Source organism: Barbus barbus (genome assembly GCF_936440315.1).
Source record: "Barbus barbus genome assembly, chromosome: 2".
Classification (NCBI taxonomy): Eukaryota; Metazoa; Chordata; class Actinopteri; order Cypriniformes; family Cyprinidae; genus Barbus; species Barbus barbus.
Window position 1 is genome coordinate 28,852,510 of NC_136730.1, and position 21,717 is coordinate 28,874,226.

The 21,717-nt window shown below is 37.7% G+C and overlaps 1 protein-coding gene across 1 annotated transcript in view; it reads right to left on the bottom strand.

Annotated features, from left to right (window-relative positions):
* Nucleotides 1-21,717, bottom strand: part of LOC306844052 (neural-cadherin-like) — a gene marked incomplete at both ends in the record, with an annotated part of 265,863 nt that overhangs the window by 22,971 nt on the left and 221,175 nt on the right. The window contains 5 exons of the mRNA XM_079375899.1: nucleotides 2,666-2,832; nucleotides 3,230-3,410; nucleotides 9,635-9,758; nucleotides 10,146-10,273; nucleotides 14,586-14,713. Coding sequence (XP_079232025.1) covers nucleotides 2,666-2,832; nucleotides 3,230-3,410; nucleotides 9,635-9,758; nucleotides 10,146-10,273; nucleotides 14,586-14,713 — 728 coding nt within the window. The remainder of the gene's footprint in view (nucleotides 1-2,665; nucleotides 2,833-3,229; nucleotides 3,411-9,634; nucleotides 9,759-10,145; nucleotides 10,274-14,585; nucleotides 14,714-21,717) is intronic.

Here is a 21,717-nt window from a genome sequence, read left to right on the forward strand (position 1 = left end):
AATCCTTTCTGCATGTTGCAAAAACAGCATCTACCTGGGCTGCTTATAGTGTTGTTTTCAAGTGTCATGGTTAATATTACCAGATAAAACCAACTTAATACATCTGTCAGTAAACTCTAAACAAGTTCTGAATGAGAATTACTTGAATAATAAAAAAAAAAACACAGACTACATTGATATTCCGCTGCCGCTAATGGACCTGTGGCTAAGTCTCTTGAGAAGAAATTAGATGATCAAACTATCATTTCCTCCTCATCCGCTGATGATAAGAACACCTTGCTGAAAATGTCTCAGTGAGATGATGCATCATAATCAGACACAACAGGCAATGCTAAATGGGTATTGGCACATCACATCAATTAGCATTATTGCTACGGTAATTGAGAGGAGCACAGCAGGAGATTAAGTTTTAATGTTTTGCACATGGCACAAAGGCAGAATCAGTTCCTGCACCGCTGCGAAGCCTTGCAAGAATCACAATATAAGCAGGTAATGAAATCTGTAGCCTGCCACTTTAGGGGATATAAAATGTCTTCTAGCCTGTCTCACAGACACGTCTAATTCATCCCACAGATAAATCACCCACGATTTACATGGGAGAGATAGAGAGACAGCAGAAAAAGAGAGAAGAGAGAGGGAGAGAAACAAAGCAGCAATCAGCAACCCGACTGCAGCATCTTAAAGCAGGTGTTGAGAGAAGAAAAAAAAAAGATGAAAAAATGAGACAGCCTTGGAGTGAGAGGGTAGATGGCATGCATTCTGCAAGTGTATCAGCCGAATCAGGAGACGCATACTAATGCCTCTATGATTAAACACAAACTCGTTGCTCCATTCAAATTCTCACATTGCACCGCTGTTGCAACAATGTTCGTGGGGTCTGGCAGATGGGCTGCTATTACAGAGCACATCAAGAACAAATAATCTTTATATGGCGGCGGTTGACATTGCTCATTTGTTGTAAGGACATTTCATGGACATAAATTTGTAGAGAAACAGAGGAGACATTTAAAACATTCATTACAAAAAATCACTTCGGCGCGTGTTGGCAGGGTGCTCAATATTTCTGGTATAATATCTAAGTTAATGTTCATTTATAAATATAATATTGTTCAAAGTTAATTCATGTTTTTTATAATACATTAATGTTAATTTATACAACTTGAAATGTCAAAAAATTTATTAGCATACAGAATTCAAAACTTTGAGCTGTCAATTAATCAAAAGAAAGCACAACCATTTAAAAAAAATTCTAATAATAATAATTAAAAAAATGTTTCCTGAGCAACAAATTTGCAGATTATAACAGTTTCTGAAGGATCATGTGACAGAAGACTGGAGTAATGGCTGCAGCTATATTAAAATAGAAAAGTTTTTTTTAATTGTATTAATATATATTTGTATTATATGTATTTTTGATCAAATAAATGCAGTCTTGGTGAGCTTGAGGCTTAATTAAACAAACAAAAAAAAAAACAGTGCAATACAGTTTCAAATTGTTAACAATATGTGTGACCTGTGCTGGCAAAACGAGTTACAATGAGCAAATTTTCGAAAAAAAAAAAAATTATTTTTACATTCTCTATTAAAAGACATTCAAAATGATCGATTTGTTGGAATCAGACAAAAAAATGACTGAGCTATACCTGTTTGATGTCGATGGAGTCAGCAAAGTAAATTTAGAGAAAAACTTTTTTTTCTGAAGGTTTACCCAGCAACATTACATCTTCCCCCCCCACTTCTTTTCTTAATAATCATTACTAGATTAATAATCACAATATAGATATATATTTTATCGGTTGTTATAGATAAGAACCGATACAAAAAAAGAACAGAAAGAAGAAAGAAACGAGTGTAGCCTATAGTGCATTACTTTTTTCATTTAAACATAATGATTCGAATAAGAAAAACAAACAGTAAAATGTAATGTGTTCACTACAAAGGCAGTTCAATCAAGAGCAGCAAGTGATTCCCTCTTTTCTTTTATGGTTTGATTAACATTAATGTGACAGACGACCAATATTAAGATGTAGTGTAATGCACAGATTTAATAAAATATTACACGTACAATGTTTTTCCCCAACAGTTCCCCAAACATTCACTTAAGACATAACAGATTATGTAATTCTGTAATTCTGTGTATAAGTGTATATTTATTGGGATAGTTTATCCGGGCTCTTCGGATAACAGTCAGCACGAGAAGCGAGCGGAGAAAAGGTACTCCTCTCACAAACAAATACAAGAAACAAATAAACATACGTACAAATAAAGATACTTTTAAATGTTTAATTATTATTTGGAGCACTGGGATCGGTAGACGAGGGCTTAATAAACTAATTTTTTTATTTTTCTTTGGCCTGTAGCTCTGTAGTGCATTCTGACTCACACTCAACACGGGTCACATATTTAATGTGACATGAACTAATAGTAATAATACATTAGAAATATTAATTTCAACACACTTTACCATTCAAAGGCTTGAGGATTGGCAAAGTTTTTGTACTGTTTTTTTCCATTTGTTTTTTAAAGCAGAACATGAGAGTGTTCTTCAAAAAGAACATGATAACGCATCTTCAGCAGAAAGAAAAGCTTGATAATGCATTTGCTATATTCAAGGGAAATTAAAAGCATGAGAGAGAAAAAGAGAGATGCTTTCAAGAGCACTAACCTCCAGTTTGAGATATTCATTCTGTTCTTTGGACAGCAGGCTGAGGATAGAACTGCTATGTTTGCGTGTCCGGACCAGGACCTGAACCTGCGTGTGTCTGGCCGGGAGCGTGAAGGCCAGCTGAAAGTGTATGTGACTCCTTCCATCAAAAGAATACTCCGGGACCTCTGTGAAACACAAATGTGTTCTTCAGATGCAGTCCTTAAAAAAGGATGCATAAACAGTGAAAAATGCACTGGGAGAATATCACAGGATGTTCCAGTCGTGTTACATAAAGAAGCTCTACAAATTCATAACACTTCTGAATGCAATTTGTGCCAAGATTCGGTGTGCGTGAAAATCCTGCTTGGGTGCTAACACTATCCCTCCTACACAGAGCAATTCAAAGATATTTGCTGCCCCACTGAAAAGCCTTCACACACACACACACACACACACACAGTTATCACATCCATTCAGTCATTCTCTTTAGCAATGACTTTTTATCTGCTTTATCTTCGGTGACTCAATCTCTCTCACATTCCACTTGGCTTGAAAACTTTGGGACAACTGCTGAATAATTACCCTTTTCACACTGATGCCCGCTGTACCCAGGTATGCACTGACAGCTGAAGGAACCCCACTCTCCGTGGCAGCGCCCCCGGGTCCCGCAGGAAGGAAAGCCCATGTTCACACAGCTATTGTCCGTCATCAGACATCCCGGAGCACTGCCAGAGGAGTCAGCCGGTGAGCCAAGGTCATAAAACTGAGAGAGAATCAAAGTGAGGGTTACAGACTAACAGAAGTCACGAAAACACTGAGAGCAGCAGGAAAAATAAAAATAAAGAGAATAAGCTAGTATGAATAAGGCAGAAAATAATGGTCAGGATAGGCCAAACTGGGAGGCCTTGAAAAGATAAGAGATGAAAAGAGAAAGAACGTTTTATCTTATTTATGCATTCACCTTTAATCCAGCCTGCCATAATGAATATTACCATGCTGGGCAGGCCACAGCCACTTAAAAAAGCTGGCCTGCAGCGCTCTGTATTAACAGAATGGGGAAACCTTGAGGCCTTAAATTCTCTTCACATCAGAACAACCACGCACCACATTAGATAAATTTTTCCTTTCATCTGATGACTCCAATTTATTCATGCCCACTCTTCCTAACAGGGTGTTTTTGAAGTGGTTGGAGCATGAGTTTGACCCTGTGCGGGAACCGCTTGCACCTTGTACAGACTGAGAGCATGGCTGATTTACCAGCACAGCTAAATAAGCAAAGGGGTTGCATTAATTCCACTGAACTGCTCTTTGTCTCTATTATTTCATATTAGACAGGTTGGTTTATTGTCATTTATTTACTAACAAAGGAAGAAGTAAACTACAGTGTCGCCTGAGTCACAGTGTGGAAACATTTAACTTCTAACAATTCCCACACATGACTTGGCCCACAGATTACATTCATAACACAGAGAGAACAATAAATACAGACAATTTACAATAAAGCCACTGGTCAATAGTGAAATTCAGCAATATTATATTTCTGAATAAAACAGGATAACACCTTAGTATATTGAGGGACTAATTATTAACTAGTTGTTTATTAGCGTGCCTATTATTAACATATTAGCTGTTTATTAGCACTTATAAAGCACATATTCTATATGAACAAATTCTAAATCCCTAATCCTACCTAATACTTAAACTTAACAACCACCTTAATAATTATTAATAATCAGCAAATTAGGAGTTTATTGATGCAAAAGTCGTAGTTAAAGGGTTAGTTCACCCCAAAATGAAAATTCTGTCATTAATTACTCACCCTCATTTCGTTCCAAACCCGTAAATCCTTTGTTCATCTTCAGAACACAAATTAAGATGTTTTTGATGAAATCGGAGAGCTATCTGACACTCCATAGACAGCAATGCAACTTAAAAGTTCCCAGGTCCAGAAACGTAGTAAATACATCGGTAAAACAGTCTATGTGACATCAGCGGCTCAACCTCAGTTTTGCGACGCTACGAGAATACTTTTTTTTTTTGGGCGCAAAGAAAACAAAAATAACAATTTACTCAACCATTCTTCTCCCCCAAGTTACTTCTTCCGCCATTTTGGAGTACCTAAGAACGTTTTTGACGTAATCAGCGTTGTTTACGTTCAGTGGAAAGCGCGTGCATGAACGTAATCTGTGTATTAAGCGTTGTTTACTCTTAGGCGAAAGCGTGCGTATGCGTTGTGATACTCTCTACAATGTCAGAAGACATAACTTGGGGGAGAAGAATGGTTGAGTAAATTATGTTTTTTTTTTTTGTTTTCTTTGCACAAAAAAAGTATTCTCGTAGCGTTGTAAAACTTAACTTTTACCGATGTATTTACTACGTTTCTGGACCTGGGAACATTTAAGTTGCATTGCTGTCTATGGAGTGTCAGATAGCTCTCCGATTTCATCAAAAACATCTTAATTTGTATTCCGAAGATGAACAAAGGTCTTATGGGTTTAGAACGACATGAGGATGAGTAATTAATGACAGAATTTTCATTTTGGGGTGAACGAGTTGTTTTGTTTTTACCTACTAGTTGAACTAGTAGGTAAACAGTTGTTTTCATTTGTAATCATATTTCACAATATTACTGATTTTACTGCATTTTTGATTAAATGAAGGCAGCTTTGGTACTGTAAGCTTAAAAGATTCTTTCAAAAACACTTGACACATGACATGACCAAGAGACAGCATACTCACAGCAAATTTGCAATCAAATTATTTGTCAGTAGTTGCATTCAACAGTCCTAACTATGGATAATGACAGTTGTCCATGGTAAGACTATAACTGACTACTTCAAGCCTATGCTTGCTACATACACTATATTGCCAAAAGTATTGGGCCACCCCCTTCTAATGAACAGGTTTGACTACTTTAGTAATTTCTATGAGTACAGATCTTAATGTTTAAGCATATAATAATATTCTACGGAATTGCGTGCTTCTAATTTTATAGCAACAGTTTGGACAGGACCCTTTTCTATTCTAACATGACAGTGCCTCTGTGTATAAGGCACGGTTCAAAAAGACATGATTGATTCAGTCTGTGTGGAAGAACTTGACTGGTCTGCAGTAGGGATGTGCGGTATACCGATACTGGAAAAATACCAGTATATATTATATTTCAAACGGTACAATATCATAATTTTGCTCAATTCGGTATTTCATACGCTGTAGGTGGCAGTGCTTGCTGCGCAACTGGTAAATGTGACAACAGAACAACGCGATGGATCAAACAGATGAAACTCAGCGCACCCAAAATTAATAAACAAAGAGAACAGTATAAGTGAAATATGGCATTACTTTGGATAAAAAACAGATGACAAAGGTGAAGGAACTGACCTTACTGCACCTGTATGCAAGCGTTGCTATAGGCCTAAATCATGTTGCCACAGGAACACATCAAATCTTTTTAAGCATTTGTCGCTTGTTCAACCTGATCTTTTCAAAGAATTAAGAGATCGACAGGTGAGTGCATCATTCATAAATTCAGATTTGATTTGACCTTTTATTTACATCTGATCAACGCACATTCAGATGTAATACAGTAAGCGCAAATGTACATGTGAGACATGCTAGAATCAATTAAGTTTTGGTCACGTAATACATGCACTTGCATTTCATACAATCAAATTTTAATTGGATATGAATTGAGCAAGAGTTTTGCTATATTAATTTTAGTATCAATGATATGAAGGGAATGTTTCTGACACGCTGCTGATCGCTAATATGAAGCAGCCGAGAGAGTGAGATTTATATTTAATGCTTTTTCTTTGGTTGAGTCTGAAATCTGAAAACAATCTGAGAGAGAGAAATAATAACATGATTTTGAATATTACTTTGACTGTTAGAATAACACTTTACAATAAAGCAACATTTGTTGCATCAATTGCGTAACTTCAGTGCTATTTTTTTTCTTCAAACTTCTTCAAAATGAAACCTATGTTTCCGGTAGGTTTTTTTTTTTTTTTTTTAGGAGACATTTAGTTTGCACTATGTGTTTGCACTGAAAAGATGAGATTTTAATATATTTTCATCTTATTACTTCAGTTAGCCTATTTTTTTTTCTCCATCATCAAAATGTAACCTATGTCCCTTTAGGTTTTTTGTTACAGTTTGATACAAAGGTATTAACATATGAATCTGTTTTTATTATTATTAATAATAATATATATTTTTTAATTCACTTATCCTTTTGAGGCTGGTTATTTGTCACCTATGGTATTGATTTAGTATCGATACCGAGGTACTACATTCTGGTATTGTACCGAAGCCAAAATTATGGTATCGAGCCATCCCTAGTCTGCAGAAAACCAAGTCCTAATCCCAGCTGAACACCTCTGGTGTGATTTTAAATGCAGACCTTGAGCCAAAAACTCAATATAGTGTAGCTGTGCTCATTTCCATCTCTCCAATAAAGGATAATAATGTCTTCGTATCTATATTTCATATTCATTTATTTGGTGAGAAGTCATGCAATAAGCGGGACAATGTACAGCCAGCAGGTCATTGTCGCAAAAGCATTTCAAGACCCTTCCGCATATTTCATCATTAGCAGTATTAATGAGAAAATTACCAGCTGTCTGTACATTATTCCTGGAAACTCTCCTTCTTGTCCTGTTGAATGTGAGTTTTCTACATTGTATTGTGTTTTGTATTTTTAGCTGTAAGGTCATCTTGCACAGACTAAAATGAATGTTAGCACTGCCTGCGTTGTCTGCCTGAAGCCATCTGCTGTACACTGCTGATATGCTTTGTGACTCACTGATTCAGTTCAAGAACGAGACTGACCCCAAACTTTTGACAAAACATTGCTCTGTTATGTCTATGCTGTTGTATAACAAAGCCCTACACTGTTTTATTTCAGTTGAATGAATGTTAGCACTGCCTGTATTTTAAGGAACATTTTTAAAAACTTTCAATGTGACCATTAGTATCATCGTTCGGTGCCAAATACAACTTGATTTTCTTGTTCTAGTGTGACTTTTTCATAGTTAAGAGCTGAATGACCCATTAGAGACAGTAGTCTTTTTTTATTTTGATTTGCTGTGGTTGCACTTGTGGTTGCTTGTTTTTGTGTACACCTCTGAAAGGTCAGCCTTTTCACTGTAAGTTTTTAGAGTTGTTTGGTTTATTCTCTTCCTTAAGTCTGGTTTTAGTAACGGATTGCACTTTCTGTTTTCTGAATTCATGGCTCAACAAACCCGTTTGACCTTCTAAGTAACGTACTGTAGTTCCCTGCATGCACCTCCCAAAGTGGCTCAGTAAATGGCATAATATCCTTAAATCTTAAAACCACTTTGCGGTGCACCCCATACCACTGTGTATTTGCCACCAAAAAGCCTACTCAGTATTCTCACAGGTCAACAACAGAGAGAGAGCAAAAGGAAATAAACGGTTTGAGAAAAGCGAGTGGGCAGAAGAGATTCTAAAATAGCAATTCTACCTCTGTACTTCCTCCTTTAACAGTCTATGACCTGCTCTTCAGGCAAGCCCCAGTAGCCTCAGTGAACACTTCTGTGCTGTTTCTTTGTGTCTGGCGACCACTGGCTAAGTGTTTTAGACTCAAGAACCTTCAACTGAGTCATGATGTTACATTGAGAAACAAACAGTCACCCACTGTAACAAACCTTGAAATAACGTGATGTGAGATCACAGATCGGCTTAAAAGACTATGGCCAGTGGCACGGCCGATTATACCTCACTTCAAATAACACTTCTGAAAGTGTTGAAAGTGTGAACTAGACAGTACACAGTTTACAATCGAATCTCCTTCAGCAGCTAAATAGTTAAAAATACAAATACTGACTGGTATAATTGCGCCCTGTGCAGGCAAAATGAGTCATAGTAAGCAAATTTTAAAAAAAAGTGTTATTTCTATTTTCTACATTCTCCATTAAAAGACATTCAAAATGATGTATGATTTGTTGGAATCGGACGAAAAACTTTTATTACCTTTTTCATTAGGTAAGAAAAAAACAATAATCAAATGTAAAAATCCCTTTAGTGTGTTCATTACAAATAAATTGATTATTAAAACTACAAAAGCAGTTAAATCAAGAGCAGCGAGTCATTCCTTTTTTTCTTTTACATTAATAAAACAGACGGCATATATTGTATATCAAGACCTACTATGATGCACAGATATAATACGTTGCACATCAGATGTTTTTCTCCAGCAGTTCCCCAAATGTTCACTTAAGACATAACAGATTATGTTTGTGTGAATACTTAAAAGCTGCAGTTCTGTGTATACTGTATGTGTATATTTATCTAGATTGTGCGCTGCCAGAAGCACCTTTTATGCTTTGGATGACAATCAGTGCGAGAAGCGAGCGGAGAAAGGGTACTCCTCTCAGAAAATGTACAAATAAAGATAATTGTGTTTAATTACTATTTGGAGCATTGGGATTGCTAGTGGAGGGCTTAATGAACTCATTTTTGTTAAAACCGTTTTTCACTTTTCTTTTTTTTTTTTTGCGTGAAGCTCAAAATTAGCCTATGCACATTTCTACTCATTTTGCCAGCACAGGCCGCATTTGTTCCAAAAACACTCAAAACTGACAGTGGACACAACCCTAAAAATTAATGATATGTTTTCTTTTTTTTTCCTTCTGTCTCTGCTCTTCTAAAAAGGGACAGCTTAAAATTCTGTTCTTTTGAACTTTCTATTCATCATCAAGAATCCTGAAAAAAACGAAGCATGGTTTCCACAAAAAGTTTAAGCAGCACAACTGTTATCAGCATTGATGGATTCTTAAAATAGTCTTTTGTCACCTCCAGACCAAGAACCAGAGAGAGAAAAACTACAGTCAAAGTCATAACTGTGATGTGCATAATAAAGCTTCTTTATCTTTTCTTCTTCCCTAAGTCTATCACTGTTTTCTTCTTCCCTCACTCTATCAAAGATTAATCTCTGTCAGTACTGATGTGCATGCACTTCCTCACCTTGCTGTCCACAATGAGGTTCCGGATACAGCCAGTGAAGTGCTTGTGTTGTAGTTGTGGGTAGATATACGGCAGGTTCTCATTCACTCCTCCTAGCTGAAGCACCTGCGTCATGTTCAGATGCCTGAAAGCACATCAGAGGATGTCGTTACCCTAGCCACATTTGCTTCTCTACCACATGAGTTACGAATGTGCTGTATGCTATGGAGAGGTCATTTTTCACTAGAGATTAACTCTGATTAACTCTTAATTCATGTGACCTTCTAGATTGAGACATTTGTGTAATTATAAATTATCAAGACATTATCGGTCCATAATTGGCATGACTCATATGTAGAGTGAGAAAGAGTAAAGTAATGATTGTTTCATTGACTGATCCTCTGTGGCCTCCTATCAAGGTGGAAGAATGATTTCTTTAGCACTCAAAATTTAATGGTTCATCAGGGCCATGTTTTACCACTTTAAACAATTATGCATTGGTGTGAAAAGAGAAATAAAGGAAGTGATTTACATGTCCATATTCGGTGTGATGCCAGTAACTTCACAGGAAGTGTGGTCTTCAGTAGTTAGCCAGCTGCCCACTCCCTCCATCTCCATGATAATGGCTCCTGCGCAGCGGTCAAGTGTAAAACGAACCTCCTGAAGAAGAAACATGGGCGAAAAAGAGCCTTTATCACCACAAACATTTAGGAATTTGACTTCCATGAAACACCATTGATTGACATCATGGTCTGAGACTGTTTTTATGTAATATTTTTTAAATAAACCTCTTATTCCCCTTCTGATCCATGTAATATATTCCTCTGGTCAAAACCTTGTTGCTACATATTATTGAATCTGTATCTCATAACATTCTCAGAAACGTGACTGGTATCCATTCTGCTAATGTTATTTTCTGTTTGGGTTCAATTTGACCTCAGCAAAAACACAGCTGAAAAATAGAATAAAAGAAATCAATTGGCAGAAGAGGTACAGTGTGTACTACAAAATGTAGAATGTAAAAATTCTTTGAACTGATTCATATTTTACAGTTGGGTGCTTCGATACACCAAACAGAAATAATGTAATATTTTCAAAAAAAGTCCTAAGTATCATCCAGATCCGTAAATGTTAGGTACATACTTCAAGCTTTGTCCTTGGGTCACCGAGACCCCATACAAAGATGAGGTTTGTTATTCTAAAAAATGCTGAGTTAAAAACAATTTTGGATTGTTTTTTGACATAGTGCTGGGTCAGTCAACCTATTGAATGATTTTCATTTTAAATAGTACAAAATGTACTCTAAAATCTGTTCATATACAATATTTTTTATTCAATGGCAAGTCAGTCTTTTACAATCATAAAATACTCAGTAAACATTCCGTAAACTTTTTAAAATGTGACAGGAGCAGCAAGAGCAGCCAATGGGAATCTGTGGGAAGAAACCTGCTATCAGTGGGCTGTTCCAGTTCATAAATGACAATCTTCTTGGTCTGTCAGACATTTAAGTTTCACCCTGTCAAACGCATAGTGCAGCCATAGCTGTATCGCTAGAGCACAGGATCAATATCGTTCCTATTTTAGTCAGTGGAGCACACAGAAACTTTGTTACATAGCCTATAACAGAAAAGTTGCATAGTGTTTAGTCCTGGTCGTGCATTTGTAGATCCGGTGGATGCAGCGTTTGTAGAAGTGTTCCAAGTAGATGATAGCTGCAACGTACATTTAAACAAAAAAGTTAAAATGTGAGACTACAGACGTTTCTTCATTTGTATTGACAATAAAAATGACCCAGCAGCTGAGCTAAAGAAAAACACTTGGGTAAAAATATAAAAAATAACCCAATATAAAATCACCCAAAAGGCTGAACCCAGCATTTGGGTTAAAAGAATAACCCAGCATTTTTTTTTTTTGTTTAGAGTGTATGCAGACAGACATACAGTCAGGTCCATAAATATTGGGACATCGACACAATTCTAACATTTTGGGCTCTATACACCACCACAATGGATTTACAAGATGTGCTTTAACTGCAGACTGTCAGCTTTAATTTGAGGGTATTTACATCCAAATCTGGTGAACGGTGTAGGAATTACAACAGTTTGCATATGTGCCTCCCACTTGTTAAGGGACCAAAAGTAATGGGACAATTGGCTTCTCAGCTGTTCCATGGCAAAGTGTGTGTTATTCCCTCATTATCCCAATTACAATGAGCAGATAAAAGGTCCAGAGTTCATTTCAAGTGTGCTATTTGCATTTGGAATCTGTTGCTGTCAACTGTCAAGATGAGATCCAAAGAGCTGTCACTATCAGTGAAGCAAGCCATCATTAGGCTGAAAAAACAAAACAAACCCATCAGAGAGATAGCAAAAACATTAGGCATGGCCAAAACAACTGTTTGGAACATTCTTAAAAAGAAGGAACGCACCGGTGAGCTCAGCAACACCAAAAGACCCAGAAGACCACGGAAAACAACTGTGGTGGATGACCGAAGAATTCTTTCCCTGGTGAAGAAAACACCCTTCACAACAGTTGGCCAGATCAAGAACACTCTCCAGGAGGTAGGTGTATGTGTGTCAAAGTCAACAATCAAGAGAAGACTTCACCAGAGTGAATACAGAGGGTTCACCACAAGATGTAAACCATTGGTGAGCCTCAAAAACAGGAAGGCCAGATTAGAGTTTGCCAAACGACATCTAAAAAAGCCTTCACAGTTCTGGAACAACATCCTATGGACAGATGAGACCAAGATCAACTTGTACCAGAGTGATGGAAAGAGAACAGTATGGAGAAGGAAAGGAACTGCTCATGATCCTAAGCATACCACCTCATCAGTGAAGCATGGTGGTGGTAGTGTCATGGCATATATGGGCATGTATGGCTGCCAGTGGAACTGGTTCTCTTGTATTTATTGATGATGCGACTGCTGACAAAAGCAGCAGGATGAATTCTGAAGTATTTCGGGCAATATTATCTGCTCATATTCAGCCAAATGCTTCAGAACTCACTGGACGGCGCTTCACAGTCCAGATGGACAATGACCCAAAGCATACTGCAAAAGCAACCAAAGAGTTTTTGAAGGGAAAGAAGTGGACTGTTATGCAATGGCCAAGTCAATCACCTGACCTGAATCCGATTGAGCATGCATTTCACTTGCTGAAGACAAAACTGAAGGGAAAATGCCCCAAGAACAAGCAGGAACTGAAGACGGTTGCAGTAGAGGCCTGGCAGAGCATCACCAGGGATGAAACCCAGCGTCTGGTGATGTCTATGCATTCCAGACTTCAGGCTGTAATTGACTGCAAAGGATTTGCAACCAAGTATTAAAAAGTGAAAGTTTGATTTATGATTATTATTCTGTCCCATTACTTTTGGTCCCTTAACAAGTGGGAGGCACATATGCAAACTATTGTAATTCCTACACCGTTCACCTGATTTGGATGTACATACTCTCAAATTAAAGCTGACAGTCTGCAGTTAAAACACATCTTGTTCGTTTCATTTGAAATCCATTGTGGTGGTGTATAGAGACAAAAATGTTAGAATTGTGTCGATGTCCCAATATTTATGGACCTGACTGTATGCAGAACATGGATACAAGGATATTTTACTCAAAATGAAAATTCTGTCATCATTTACTCATCATCATGTTGTCCCAAACTTCTAACCCAAATCTTCTAAAGCTCAAATGTGATTGCTTGATGTGAGATCCAATGAGGTTTATTCTCACACACATGGTTGAGTTACCACTGACCATATTTGATATGCTCTGTATGTGTGTTGATAAATGTTTATTTGTGAATAAAATACAAAATGTGAATAAAATAAATTCTACATAAAATCTGTTCATCATATAAAGCAACCATGTCTCTAAACGGCTTGATTAATATGGATTCATTTGACCATGTTTTCATTATAAAGTTTTGGTTGAATGACTTTTGATGGAGGGACACAAATCTTTCAGGTCTTTCATTAAAAAATCTCTTCATTTGTGTTTTTAAGATGAACAAAAGTGGTTTGGAATGACACAAGGGTGAGTGAATGATGACAGAATTTTTATTTACTATCGCATTAATGCACCTAAATGACTGAGATTAACACACTACCAGACATTAGTCATTCTGAATCTGAACACAACAAAAACATAGAAATGTGTGCCATGCATTACAAATGAAAACAATATAAGACCTAAAATTGGCTCAAAATAATACAAATCTTTGAAGTCCTGAAGCAGAATCAGATTCTGTGCCCATCATACACTACATCATTTTCTGTGAAATCTATCAACTACGACAGACCAATATCTTTAGACTGGTTCTGACTTTCAGTAAATCAGGTAAAAAGCCAGTGTATTCCAGCCTTAGATGTCCACATATACAGAAATACAAGTCAAGAGCTCTTTCTCTCTGAGATCTTCAATGCAGGAAGACGCAACAAATAAAAAAGCTGTTGAGTTTTTAAACACTTCACCCTCTTTCTCTATTCTCTCTTGAGGCTAAACCCTCAGGCGTGGTAATATTAAACACAAAGCATGTCAAGATGCTAAAAGCTCCGACCTGCAATGTTCCCTTCGCACCCGGCAGGACGCTTGCATCCTGTTTGTATGGAACAATAAGCGTTATAATTTCAAGAAATTTCAGACTGACCCTAAGGCAAATAGCACCACGGCAAGACTACATGCCAGCGCTACTACAGTGCCTAGCAGCAACGGAGAAGCCGCTGAATCTGAAACAGTCCTGGTAACACTGAATAAAAATTAGCACACCAAACAATGTCTGGAATCAAGTAAACACCGGCTAACAGCTGTGACCACAGCTCCACAGTCCCTTTCAGATGATTTCAGAAGAGATAAGTAAGACTTAAACTTGTACAAAAGTGCTGAGGTGTATTATTGAAGGAAGCTGGCAGGGAGAACTGGGCCTCTGCTCGACTGGGATCAGCAGTCAGTCGCTTGCTAACGGTGAACACTCACTTTGCTGTTGCTCCTCACGTCCAGTCTGTGCCACCGTCTGTCCGCTACATTCACGTTGCCCGGCAACTGCAGGACCAATGTACCCGAGCCGTGGTTAATTTTCAGGGTGGGGGTGCCGTCGATCAGTTCTGAGAGAGAAGGACAACGACAGACAGAGAGAGAGAGAGAGAGAGAGAGAGAGAGAGAGAGAGAGAGAGAGAGATGAGAAGAAAGGGTAGATGGGTGGACGGTTAAAACACGGACACAGAACTATGAAGGAGTGGAGGATGGTTATGCAGACTGAACCTTGAGCATGTACACCATCAAAAAACTACCTACTGAAAGCATTATATAAGCTCAACCAACAGCAGGTTTTTGACTAACAAATGTATCACATAAACTACCCCTTTGTTTTACATTACAGGGTCAAGTAAGCACTTCAGAGCCTGCCTCAATCATCCTCTGGCATAATAGGAAAAACATATTAGAGAAAGTTCTTCTTTTTGTCTGAGTTAGTCGATTGGCAAATTAAAAATTAATGAAGCCAGGAAGACTCCCTTAAGCTTGGTATAGTCTGACTGAGAGTCTGAGCATACAGGAAGAAACACCTACAACTAATTTCACATTTGTCAGCAGGATCTTTGCTGTTAAATATGCCTTCCGTGCCCACTTTGGCTGACATATCTGTCTTGTTTCACCAACCCGCTTTTCCAATATGTCTTCAAATTCTCCCTCTATTTTCTTATTTGTCATTGTCTCGATTTCTCCCTTTGGTGCTGTACTTTTGTCATTTCTGTAAATAACAAGCGTTTCCTCTGGGTTCGGCTATGTTGCACTGTCTGGCGCTCATGGTCTCTTGAGCGTGAAAGTGAACTTTCACTGGGCACAGTGTTTTCTTTCTGCTGTATAAGAGGTAAGATGAACTGCAATTTAGCAACACTAGATGATTCTCAAAACACATGTACCCACTTCATTAGCTCAAATCAAATGACTGACTCACACCGTCATTAAAACTGGCTGATTTATGCTGTCCATCTGTGCTTTATTCTTGCTGTCACTCTATTTCTCCTATTATTTCTTGTACAGAATGCTCTGGGTAGTGAATGTCTTCCATCATCCTCCCCTGTTTTAACCTGTTCAAGCAGCTCATGAGTGCTGAGGGACTTTATCTTGCTGTCTCAGTCGAGGGGGAGTTTGGTGTGCACATGCTGAGAGACAAATAGCAATGATGGAAATAATGGCTCAGAAGTACTGGTTAATAATATTGCTCTGCACTTTGCAGGTGTTAGCTAAGTACATATTTCAGTCACACAGTGCGTACATATATATATTCCCTCTTCACACACACACACACACACACACACACGTATATACCTGACATTGTCATCTAAAATGAGCATTTTTATCAGGTTCCTATGTTTAGGTTCAGTCATTTTACTCTAAAGGCAATGTATAGGTCCTTTTCTATGCAATTAAAGTGAAACAACTGAACAACATATTCAAAATATAATATAACATTTCAGAAGCCACTTAGAGGCTTTTGCATCTGAACTCTTCATATTATACAGTACACACACACACACACACAAACACACACACTGTGTGACTGAAATATACAGTATAATATATCTATTATAGATAGATATATTATATATATATCTATCTATAGATATATATAATATATATATCCGAAATATATATATATATATATATATATATATATATATATATAAATATAAATATATATATATATATATATATCCCTCCGCAAACTCAGAAGAGCCAGAGCCCCGGCCCCCATCATGTGCACCTTCTACAGAGGCACCATCGAGAGCATCCTAACCAGCTGCATCACTGTGTGGTATGGCGCTTGCAACGCATCCTGCCGCAAGTCACTTCAACGCATAGTGAGAGCAGCTGAGAAGATCGTTGGTGTCTCTCTCCCCTCCCTCCAGGACATCTACTGCACCCGTCTCACCCGCAGAGCCCTCCGCATTGCAGTTGATCCCACCCACCCGACACACAGCTTCTTCAGTCTGCTGCCATCAGGGAGGAGACTGCGGAGTCTCCAGGCGAGGACCAGCAGACTGAAGGACAGCTTCATACATCAGGCTGTCAGGAAGCTGAACTCCCTCCCGTCCTTGCCCCCCCTCCCTTCTTTCACCCCCATTTAACACAGCAACACACTAGGAACTCTGACTCTGTGAAACCCCCCCCGACCAACAAACCGTGACCGGCACCTGTCACTTGTGCAGCATTGGCTGATCACTACCCATCCAACATTGACTGTAAATTACCTCTTCGGATAGTCTGACAAAAATCTATCCGAACAGTCACTTCGACTTCTCACTTTAACAGACTGATAAGCTCTTCTTGCACTACACTCATAACAAAACAAAACAAATCTGCACAGTTTTGTTTTTGTACATTCAACTGGTTTGCACTCCATCTATTCTGCCATGTGCCTTATGCACTTTATCTATCTCTCTTTTTTTTATTTTTCTACAATGTCCTCAGACTGATAAGCTCTTTTGCACTACAAATATATCTACACAGTGTTGTTTTTATTTAACTGGTTTTGCACTCTATCTGCCATGCGCCTTATGCCACTTTATCGATCTAATTCTTATTTTTTCTACAATATCCTCATTTGTATATTTGTATAGTTGTATGTACATATGTTTAAACTGTATTTATCTGTATCTGAACGTGTTTAATGTTAACTGTATGCACCAAGGGTCTGAGAGTAATGCAATTTCAATTCTCTGTATGTATGTGCTGTACATGTGGAAGAATTGACAATAAAGCTGACTTGACTTGATTATAAAATATATAATAAATATATCTTTTATGTGAATATATATTGAACTTTTGAACTTCTTGAGCACCAAATCAGCATGTAACACTGGACACTGAAAGACTGGACTAATGGCTAGCAATTCAGCTTTGGCATTATAGGAACAAAACACGTTTTAAAATATAAATAGAAAACAGTTATATTCAATTATTATAATTTCACATTACAGATCATTTTACAAGAAAAAAAATATTTTTCTGTTTTACTGCATTGTTTATCAAAAAAAAATGCAGCCTCGGTGAGCAAAAAAAAAAAAAAATAATAATATGATGAAAGAGTTCAATTAATATACGTATGTGTACGCAGTTTATCTGTCCAGTAGATGTAACTTGCAAAGTTTTTTTAACCCTCCTTTTTAACCCTCAGCAAGGGCATTTCAAGTTTCTCGAATTGAAATTATAAACCTACTGCAAATCCTTTATATATTTACAGAGAGACTTCATGCCATGATTCATACAGCTGAATGAAATAACTATATAAACTCCTCAGAGTTTCTTAAACGGTTCCTATTCTGGCAGTTTCCGATGGTCTCATTGAATTCTCTCTCATCCTATTTCTCTGTAGATGTCTCCAGGCTAACTCCCGATGGGATCAGAGTGTTGAGCTGGAGATAACATGCTGGGTGAGGAGCAGTGCTGCTGTAATCTGGGCTGAGAAGCCCTTTACAGAAGGAAGCCCCTGAGAATGGAGCACTGCTCTCCTACACCGACACTGTCACCAATCCTGTCCCAGACATGAAGCGCTGCCGACTGAGAGCGAGACCATGTCTTCTCGGGCTGACATGACATTTTAGGTAGAGTGCAAATGAAGTGGGATTGAGAAAAGAAGGGCAACAGGAGTGAAAATGAGAGATGGAAAAGTTGGTATTGATTTGAGAGGTCTGAAATGAGGGGAAGTTATGAAGGTGTCTCTATAAGACAGACAGAAAGAGGATGAGACTATCGGAAGTTTCTATAGGGTGAGACACAGTGTCAGCTCAGTTTTTAAGGTCTGCACTAGTTTGACCATGTCTATGGCTTTTGGGCTGACTGAGCATGTTAAATCAGCATGAAATTAAAGCAAGCAATTGACAAAGTTAAGAGAACACACAAAGACGTAATTTCACGTCATTTTAACTAAGCATTCCAAAACACCTTAGTTAGGTTAGACGCCATATTGAATTTAAAACGGATGAAAATGTGTATAAAAGTCCTAGATCATGTCATTTTGCCAACTTAGAGCTTTCAAAACTGAATAATAGGTATTTTAAAACAGGTTCATTCCTTTCAAAAATTAAATATGGACTTACCCTGACTAAGGACTATACACGTTTTTCTTTTTTTTTAACAAAATGGGCATCTTGAATAAAGAAAGTGATCAACATGACTCATATTCAAAATGATAAGCAAGCGCTGCTTTGTTTACGGTTTGTACATTTGGTTTCAATTTTTAATAGATCAATATAGTCTATTGCCACCTGCTGATATAGACAGTTATTTTCTCTCAAACAGGAGCAAATCATATGTGGTAGTTGGAACGGTGCAAAGTTTTAGCCCTGAAGCATGCAAGGCGAAGCAGCAACACAGCTTTCTTCGAAACTAGATCTATGTTGTCGCTTTATTGTGTCACGATCTTAAAACACAGATGAAAACCAGGAAGAGAGAGAGGGAGATTGAAAGCAGGGTAAGTGGGCACTCTGTTTGGTCTGGACCGCTGGCCAGGACTTTCCGTGTTACATATGTAAATGTCATACTCAGGGAACACAATCTGTATATGTAATTAGGCTGCAACATGTTTTTGTTCTCAGAAACGATCCCTGCAGTCACAGGGGGACGCCTATGCTCTCTGCTCCTCATCCCTAATTCATGCTGGTCTCCCTGCGACATCACTGCACATTAATCCCTCTGTCAGTGGGAGGGAAGATGAAGGGAGGCCAATCTCCTCCCCCCAGACCCCCTCCCAAATGCATTTCCCCTTTTAAGCATGAGAAATGGCCTCTCTTTGCAGGTCCTGAGGGATGAACAGGAGGGCCGGTGGCATATGGACCCTGGAAACCCCACCCAGTGGCCCTCCCATCAGTGGCTCAGGAAATGAACTGAAATATTGTAAGTTGAAAGGGATATTTGAGAGCTGCTGTGGCATGATGAGTCTGAGAGGGTTCATCGTGAAGCAGGTTTCTGTAAATTGACCTTAATGCGCACATTACACTCTGGGTGTAACTGTATCTCTGCGCTCACTTTCATCTGCCAGACGCTCCTCCTGAGTGTGTGTGTGTGTGTGTGTGTGTGTGTGCATGTCTGCAAAAGCTCACAAATTATTCACAAACACCTCACAGTTCCAAAAACATTAAAAAGTTTTTAAAATCACAGCAATACATGAATTACATTACATTTTTTTCATTTCATGAACTGATACACATTCAGCCTACTGTGTATGATCATTTTATTTAGATTTTTTATTACCCTATCTATCATGAATTCTGACAGATATTGAGAAATATTGATTATACCTCATTAAAAGTGCACAAACACACAGCCTTTCAAAAGTTTAGAGTGTTTTAATGCTGCATTTATTTGATCAAAATTACAGTAACAGTAATTATTATTCCCATTTAAAATAACAGTTTTTCATTTTAATGTATTATAAAATATTATTTATTCATGTAATGGCAAAGCTGAACAGCCATTACTCCAGTGTTCAGTGTCACACGATCTTTCAGAGATCTTTCTAATATGCCGATTTGGTGCTCAAGAAACATTTTAAAAATATTAATGGGATAGTTCACCGAAAAATAAAAATTCTGTCATAATTTACTCACTCTCAAGTAGTTGTTTACATCATATGAAGTTCAAAAGAACAGCATTTATTTGAAAGAGAAATCTTTGGTGATGTTATAACTGTCTTCACTCTCACTTTTGATCAATTTAATGTGTCCTTCCTTGTATTCATTTCTTAAAAGAAAAAACTGAACCCAGTTACGTATATGTGCATGAGAATGGAAAAAATAAAACATATTTAATTTAAATAGATCAAGATAATTTATTTCTCATTTAATATTAAGAAGACAAGGAAATACTGTTGCGCTCAGATGAAGGCTAATGGTAAGTCCAGGTGCGTGGAAACCAATAAAGTATAGAAGAGACTGTAGATGGTTCGCACTCTGAAAAACTAGACAAAGTCTTTTACAAAAAGAATCAAATATTTTAATAGAGCAAACATTTAATATTAATAAACATTCTTTAATTATCAAATAGGTGTTATGTATATCAAGGTCCTCTAAAGAAAACCAACATAAAAAAAACACTTTGGATAAAAGTAAATTTTATGATTAATTTCTAGGATGCATTACCATCCTTGGCAAAACTAAGAAATTAATCAAGTACGCCATCCATTCACAAAAGGAGAGAATGTTCTTCAATGTCCCTGTACATCATCAATGGCTACAAGTCTGTTCAATCATGGGCAAATGACCTCATGAGACTACTTATCATTCAATAAGTGTCCTTAATCAAATAAATTAGGTTTGTCATTCTAATTTGTCTATTGATTCGACATGCTCACCCCCCAAATCTTTGTCTAACCTTGAAAAGAGACTGTAACCACCAATAAGACCCATGTGACATGAATTCTTCAAGCACGTATCCGTGCCCATTTCCATCAATGAAAATAAATTGAGGAGGAGGTCAGAGGTTGTCTAGAGAAAATGAATCCGGGCTGTAATGAGAAAAAGTCAGTTGAGGAGGATGAATTCATGCTAGAGGTGAAGAAAGATGGTTGCTCTTTAATAGAGACACCATGTGTGGATTTCATGCTTGCCGCTTGTTTTATAATGTACGCAGCTACACCTCGAGCGCTTTGACTGATGTGTGAATCACCTAAGGCAAAAGTATATGTGTTCCTTAATATACATATGCCTTAAACGGAAAATGCATGTTTACTCAAGTTATTCACACATTTAATTGGAATCTTCGATAAGACAAGAAAGGCATTTCATGTCAATTTGAACTTTTTTTTTTTTTTTTATTAAAATCAAAATTCCTACAGCTGAAATGCCCACCGGAAATAATTACTAACCAGCAGCAATGTTCGACTCACCTCAAATCAAAGCCAAACAAATACTACTTGACCTTGTACTCATTGCAAAGGTCATGAGTTGGTTTCCAGCCTACTAAGAGATTCATAATGCATTCATAAACAACTCAGAAGTACTAATACTCACACAGACAGACAAACATGATCTGCTGCACTCATGTGTGTGGGAGGCCCCTGGGTGTGTTACACTATGCAACTACACTGTAGTATCAGTGTCATGGGTGT